The sequence below is a fragment of the Pagrus pagrus genome (genome assembly GCF_965226575.1).
Source record: "Pagrus pagrus genome assembly, chromosome: 4".
NCBI lineage: Eukaryota > Metazoa > Chordata > Actinopteri > Spariformes > Sparidae > Pagrus > Pagrus pagrus.
The window spans coordinates 17,101,448-17,109,555 of NC_140188.1; the positions used below are offsets into that span (position 1 = coordinate 17,101,448).

The 8,108-nt window shown below is 39.9% G+C and overlaps 1 protein-coding gene across 1 annotated transcript; it reads right to left on the reverse strand.

Moving 5' to 3' along the window:
• Positions 1-1,653: 1,653 nt before the first annotated feature.
• aipl1 (aryl hydrocarbon receptor interacting protein-like 1) lies at positions 1,654-6,935 on the reverse strand (the record flags this gene model as incomplete). The annotated part of the gene is made up of 6 exons (XM_084351005.1): positions 1,654-2,000; positions 2,387-2,528; positions 2,602-2,778; positions 2,864-3,052; positions 4,770-4,949; positions 6,831-6,935. The coding sequence occupies 6 exons, from the start codon at positions 6,933-6,935 to the stop codon at positions 1,801-1,803; spliced, it is 993 nt and encodes a 330-aa protein (XP_084207131.1). The 3' UTR covers positions 1,654-1,800.
• Between the last annotated feature and the right edge of the window lie 1,173 nt (positions 6,936-8,108).

The following is an 8,108-nucleotide window of genomic DNA, read 5'->3' on the forward strand; positions in this document are numbered from 1 at the left end:
AAAACTCCATCGTCGTACTGCCGGTATGAAATTGGCCTCTCTGACTAACTTGATGCATCTCCCGATGGAGCAGGGCAGTCTGGTGCGGAGCCCCCTCCTCCTCCTTCTCCTCCTCCCTCTCCTCCTCCTCCTCCTCCTCAACATCAGCACCAGTGGTTTATGGAGGTGAGCCAGCGGCGCTTTGTGCTGCTATGCAGAATCCAGCCGGTGACAACAATGGTTTCTAATGGCACAGCCCGACATCATAAATCAACTCTTTCTGCGTCAGTTTTCTAAATAGCATTGTGGATATTCAGGTGTGTAGATAAAGAAAATGTTTAACTGGATTTGAAAAGACACAAATTGTCTTTTAAAAGCAGTCTTTTTTAAAAAAAACACAGTTTTAGTCCCCCTGTTCACCTGCCTCAGATCAGATCAGCCATGGCTGCATTAGTAAGGATGGTTTCAAAGGGCTGGAAGCTATATGACTTGAATGTTTAATCACGATCCTCTGTGTTTTTTCCTTTTTTTCCCTGTGATCTCCTCTTATTGATTTTCCTCATCATTAGACTGGTGCATTAGCTTCAGCCTCATTTCCCAGAGTGACTGCTACACTGCACTGTGACCTGGGGAGGGGGGGGACCAACGCAGTGATGAGTGGGGATTCCCTGAATGAAACTGACTTCCCACTGTGATGTCATAATGCTACTGATCTAATATTTTACCTCAGCACACAAACATAAGTGCATTCAAATGTAAGTATCTCTCAGATGTATTAGTCAGATCTTATGTCTCTTCTCTATCCTCACTGTCAAACTTTGTCCCTCCCTGCTTTGTATTAAACAAAAGAAGGAAGCAACGCCGCTCGTTTATTTGTATTAGCCCCCAGACTCTTCAGACTCAGGGTCGGTTCTCCAGCAGGTTGAAGCAGAGAAATAATTGTAGTCAGAGCTCCACCTTTTGGGAGGGCAGTGTGCCTACAAGAGTTAGAAAACTGACTTGGATTTGATGTGATTTTACACAAGGGTATCTAAATCTTCAGCCCACACCTTTAAGGTCAATAAACCCTTTATTTTTTTGTTTTTGTTTATTTCTATGGTCTTAGTTTTTTGAAAATTGTTGATTACAATCATTAATGCATCATTTATTTGCATTTAGGTACATCTTGAGGCTAAAGACATGAAAATAGTGCAATACAAACAGCCCATTCAAAGAATGTCATGTAATATCAGCAAATCGAATAAAATTATGCATGTGAAAAATCTTTAATTAAAGTTACACAGATTGTAACAATTAGGATTGAGACAGACCAAAAGTCAGATGTTTATAAAACCTTTATTATAACCCCAATCACTTGATCTAATAAAACAGATTTTATTGGACTTTCACACTCATGGGAGTGAAGCTGTGGTGGTAAAAGGTCAAATTAAGCATGAAGATTTCTGCAGCTACGAGTCTCTAAATCAAAACAATGAAAAACAAAAGACATAGTTTCATGATGTTGTGAAGTACTGGGGGATCATGGGAGTTGTTGTCTTCACTGTTAAACAGCCACCAGTGCAGATGAAAATCTGTCAGACAAGGTAATGTACTACATTTTTCTGCACCTTATGTTTAGTAACGTTCCCTGACTTCCTTTCTCACGCTCTGATGCAGCATCTGATGTTTTCCCATAAGTTAGAAAGACAGATAGCCATGAAATAAAACTTTGTGCAGACACACTTAAATGCAGAAAAGTTACATATAACATCTTTAACAACTTCACTCTTCTTTAACCCGTCATTTCCCTGGTCCTCTGTCCTCTGCGTCAGTCTCTCACGATCAAAACATGCCCTTGTACTTGTCCTTGTCCTCCTGGTTCTTCTCTTCCATGCGCATGTTCAGCACTGCCAGGTCCTTCTTCACGGCCTTCTTCATGCCCGGGTCCAGATCCAGCACCCTGCTGAAGTCCTGCCGGGCCTCCGCCTCGTTCCAGACTTCCACGTGGGCCTTGCCTCGCAGATAGAAGGCCTTCGCCGCACCTGCAGGACATAATACAAACACGTACATGTCTGACAGCAGCAGCTCATGCGAGGGACATCTATAGTTTTAAACAAGACAGGAGTGTGTCTTTTACAGCTTAGTTAGATTCACATGTGCATCTATGAAAACCTTTTATAGGGTCAGACTTTTATAGATTTTACAGCTACTCTTAAAAACACACATACACACACAGAGGGAAAACACACCCAGCTTATTAAAGGCTGAATAAACTGCGAGGCTTTAATGCTTACACAGCGTGACAGTCTCTCACACTCATACATAAACTGTCTGGAATGTGATTATCTACTTAGCAAAGAAAACTTTTCCTGCTTTAAAATGTCTACGTGACCCCTCGATGCATCATCAGTCTATGTCGGTGTCAGACCTGGGTGCTGGTTGATGATGTCGCTGGTGTGTTCGATGACCTCGTAGTACTCTTCCATGCGCAGCAGACACTGGCAGTAGTTGAGCGTCAAGGTGTTGCCCATCTTCTCCAGCTTCAGCCACGGGACCTCCCACGCTTTCTCCTGAAGGCGAAAGCAGTTCAGATGGACGTCTGTTGTATAGAAGTAACTACATTTCTGTTTTCGACACGCTCACCTTGGTCTGAATGTTCTTGATGCAGATGATGGCCTCTTTGTACTTCTGTGTGGCCTCTTGGTAATTCCCTTGTTTGTAGAGCTTGTTCCCCTGGCCGTGCAGCACGGGGACGGCCTTCAGCCTCTCCTCATCACTCATAGCCCACGTCTCCCTGTTGTACTCACTGGGCTGCTGCACCTGCCAATCACACACATACATATATATGTGAGTTTGTTCTTCAGTTTTCTAAAGATCCGTGTGGACGTCTCTTGTCCTTTCTCACCTTGAGCAGCTCCAGGACAAAGTAGAGGGGCTTTGGTTCCTTCATCAGCTCGTCCAGGTCGTCGTAGCCCAGGCTGTGGTAGGCGAACATGTTGGCCATACCGCATGTATGGATGTGCCAGTCGACTGGGTCTTTGCCCTCTGCGATGCGCCTCATACTCTTTGCAACAAGCGGATAAACACCGGTGTGCTGAATAGGAGAGAGGAGTCAATAGAGTTACTGTTACTGCTAATCTCATGAGTTGTTCCATTGTTGGCTATTCATTTTCCCACTGAAGTGATCATTGCATTGCAAGTATTTCATATCTTGTGATTACAGATTACATTTTGTTAATTTTCCATTAAATATATTAAGATAAGACAATAAGATTCATTGTAATTTAAACTGACATGACTTGCTTCACATTATCTCCAGTCTAATTCCTCCTATAACATGCCAACTTTGCCCTCCTCTGGATGGGAGTAATACTGCACAACATATGCAAGGGACTGTGTAGTGCAGCCATGTTGTTCAGAGGGGTGAATAAACGCTCTAAGCCCCATCACATCTAATCAGAGTGGAGGGGAGTCAGTGGTGCTGATTCAGCAGGAATCAGAGCCGATTAGGGAAAAGTGAGGCTGCCGCAGATTAATGACAGTATGCCTCAACCCATCTGTCTCTGACACACACACACACACACACACACACACACACACACACACACACACACACACACACACACACACACACACACACAGACCCCAGACATAACAAATTATAGCTTACATAAGACACAAATACTTTTACACATATACAGAGGAAGTGTTTTTGCTTCACAACACCTGTCTCTGATACGGGGGCATGTACGTGTTTGTTGACCAGGTATCTGCATGAGACGGCAGCTTTTATAACAGGAAGAGGACACGCACAGACGACGTTCAGCAAGACAAAACATTACTCATGAGGAAAATATGCAGGGAATTCAAAGCGACAATAAACTGAAAGTGAATCAGATGTCCCTGAGACATTGCTGTGAATGTTTGTTATAAACCATTTGTGTTACTATTATGTGGGTGTTTCCACTTCAGCCTGTTGATCCACGCTCTGCCCTGTGTTAGCTCTGTGCAGCCAGACAGTGACGCATTTCTCTTATTATCTGCTCCTGTGTTCATTTTCTTTTTCATGGACAGGAGAGTTGAATATATCGTGATTTTTTGTCTGGGCTATAAATGTACAATGTATGTAACTGGCACCGAGGGAAATTAACTAAGTATATTTACTCAAGTACCATAATTTTTGAGGTACTTGTACCCAGGTTTGGGAGGTTTACTTGAAAAGTGTATTCCAATGAAGTTACATATAATCTGTTAAAAAAATGAAGTATCACAGGAGTACCACAATAATAAAGTAATGTAACTTGAACTTGTTACTATCCTTATTGATTACCTCAATACCAAACATATGCAAATAAATGTGAATATATTTCATTTAATCTTGTTACACAAGTGTATATTATGTATTTGGTTTCATTCAAGACCAGAGTGATGTTGTCGTGAAGAATGTATCTGTAATCAGATTACATATTTACTTCTGTAACTGTAATGGAAGCCTGCTTGAACTTCTCTTTAGTATTTCTATTTTCTGCTACTTTTTGGATTTTGGAGGCAAATATTGTACTTTTACTCTATTACATTTATATGATAACTTTAGTTTCTAGTTACTTTGCAGATTACATGCTGCACTAGAGCCAAAGTAGCACATTTTAATTTAATTTGACCTCTAGTATACATTATATGCATACATATAAATAGATGAATGATTTGTTTTCTATTCGATTGTACTGTGCTCTCAAACAAAACAAGGTAACACAGCAACAAATTAAAACACAAAGCAGTTGGCGTTTGTTAACATTTTTTTTAGCACTCACAATGATGTCACACCAGAATTCAGCCACCTCACCGATCCTCATGGAGGACATCAGGGTCTCCCAGATGTCCAGTTTAAACATGTTGCCGACCACTACCTCCATGGGCGTCCCCACCACTTTGCTGTCATCTATCACCGTGCGATCATCATCACACAGCTGGGTGCGGAAGTGGAAGGTCACCTGGAGAAAAAAAGTCAAATGATGGAAAACAAACCTGTGCTTATTGACTTTGTCTTTGTCTGTATATGACATGAGACTCAAAGATTTTATGTGTTCATCTGTGTCTGTTTGTTGGTTGGTTGTTTTGTCAACAGGATTACACAAAAACTGCTGATTTCCATGAGACTTTGTTGGAGGATGGGTCTCGGGCCAAGAATAGAAGAAAGAATTGGTGGTGATCCGGATAAAGGGACAGATCCAGGAATTTTTTCTGACTTTCTTTAACACTGCAAGATCGTTTTTCAAGAGATTTTCATTCATATCTCATGGATTAATGCATGGATCTTGATGAAAAACGATTTTGCTTTGTCTTTTAACATATTGCTCTTTTATTCCAAGAGCAGCTAATTACATTTTACAATGTGATCAGACATGTAAAAGATATGCATGTTTTCTTTTTTAGATTTTATCTGCCTTAATTTTCTTTAAAAAAAAAAAAAAGGACAAATAAATAAAACTAAATTGAAAACTAATACAAAAAGAGCGGCATCAAGCTGGCTTGTTAATAAATTGGACATAAATTGGGGAAAAATACTAATAACAGCTGTGGCAGCTTTAGAAATGGGCAGCTAAAGTGACTTCATTTCATAGAAAGGCCGAATAGTTGGTGCGTGAAATGCAGGTGATCACAAACACCATAAAACTAAATTGCATGAGGGAAAGCTGTCTCAAGCCAATACTCGCTGACAGACAAAGTGTAACATGTTGTAACAGGGGAGTAAACACAAATGAACAGGCATGTCGAGGTTGAATGGTTGTATAACGTCCAAGGAAAGTGAAACCATTAAACAGAACTGGGTGTGCACTGTGTTGCTTTCATGAGCTTCTTCCATAATTCATGATAACAGCGCCCTCATATACAGCGCTTGTATAAGCGAAGGCCGATTTTATAAACCTGGGATGATGTCAAACACGATCAGACAACCTTCAGGAGCAGTCAGGAGTAGATTTCCAATAAATATGAGATTTTTCAAAAAGGTAAATCTCTCAAGGAAGTTGAAGCTTTTGTTCTTTAAAAAATAACCACACAAGTTGTATAACAGGGTTCTTAAAGTTAGACTTACTTTGCAAAACTGACACAGATGGTTCAGAGAGTATTGATTCATCTGTGAAAATATTGTTCTCATTAAAGGAGCATTGAGTGATTTATGTCCTCTATCAGCCTCTACTGGCTGCCAGTGGGATTTTGCAACATGACTGTGCCTCTCTTCACCCATCTTGTTCAGTTGAAATAGCTTAAAAGTGGCACAAATGATTAGAAAAATTAAATCCATAAATCTCAAGTAATGAAACCACGCACACTGAACAAGAAAAAAACATTCAAACCTGTACAGAAAATATCACGGTTCTGCTTTTCAGCAGGCCAAGAACATTCTGGTAAAGACCCTGTTACTAAGTGCTCTGTGTGCATACAGCACACAGCTGAATTGATCCTATATAACATAATTTATTAGAAAAATATTGCACATCTATGTTAAGTCGACACAGTTTATAGTCAAAGACAGGAAAATGGAGCCTTCTCTCACTTTTTAATGCTTTGCAACAATTACACCGAAGTCTAGACAGACTGTTCTGTCTTGTTTGATGAAGGTCATGTGATGCACAGTGTGATAATCAAGTGCACGCAGGATGTTCAACTCTAATTAGATTTAGAACATTAAAACTGCTCTGAGAGAAATATTTTAATCATCCTCTGAAATTGGTCCAAAAGAGAGACCTTACAAAACTGATATTTGTCTGAAATGAGTGACGTAGCTGTGGATTCAAACTCTCTAACTAATGGGGAAGTTAAAAGTAAAAAGTCAGTGTCAGTGTAAATAAAGCAGTGAAGGCCTGCAGTACCTTTGCCCCCGTGATGAGTTTTGGGATGTCTCCGGTCCCTCCATGCAGAATGGTTTTCTTGATCCCCTCCAAACCCATCAGCATCGTATCCTGCATGTCCGACATCTTTTTTTCCTTTATTGATATGGGTCACCTTATATTACCATGCATAGATATATCTTACGAGTAGGTCTGTCTGCATGTTGTGTGGAGTACAACACATGTAAAAGGGTGTGGATGACTCGGAGGTGTTGTTCCTGGTGGATTAGGTCGGGATAGGGATAATGAGATTAGAAACTTCTCCTAACGTTTCATCATCTCTCGTCATCAGCACTTTCTCTGAATGCTGTCAGACGACAGAAACGTCCAGAAAGGACGAGAAACAGATTCAGAATGAAAGAAACGTGAAGTGGATTCAGTTTTTGGAAGGACTGGCTTGTACAATTTGCCTAATTCAGTGACTTGAAGTATTTTAATTGGGCGTAAATTTACCATTTAATTCTATACGATAAGTGAACGTCAGATGCAATAAGTTCAGTGTTCAGTTTTTCATGTTGAATCAATGTAATAATTACATTTCTAGATGATATTTATTAAAGGAGACAAAATAACCAACTTTTATGTCTAATACTTGAAAATTAAACACTACAAAACACATTATGTTTATATAGCAGTTCCCTTTAAAGAGGCAATGTGTACGAATTTTGGTTAAAAATGTAAACATGTATTTAAATTAAAAACAGAAAGTGGATAAATAGCAGTTTTGACATTATGGTGTCTGTGTATTGTGTCTGTTAGCTGGTTAGCATGCTAACTTCAGCAGACATCTTTTCAAATCAATACATGGATGTGTTGACATAACATGAATACTTTTGTTTCTTCACATTTTGTTGATTGTTTTAGTTCATTTTTTGTTTTTGTGAACTAAAATTCTGACATGTTGCACCTTTAAAGTCACAGTTTTAAGCACATTTTTGTTGTCTTTTCGGTCTATAGGTCTTTTTAAAAACATTATTTCCGTTGTTGTTGTCTGAGGTGTACAAATAAATGTCTGTGGGGGTCACGAATCCAACCCCTGACTATTCCCTGAGACCAGAACGAATGTGTGTGTGTACGTTTCAGAGAGAAAGAAAGTGGGAGAAAGAGAGAAAACAAACACAAATATGTCTGTGAGAGTAGGACATGGTTTCCATTCCAGAGGAAATTTCCTGGATTTATGTGGATGTGGTGATCTGAACAACGCCGAGAATACTGAGAAACGGTGGAGCAGACAATTACTGTATGGACTCCTTGACCTTG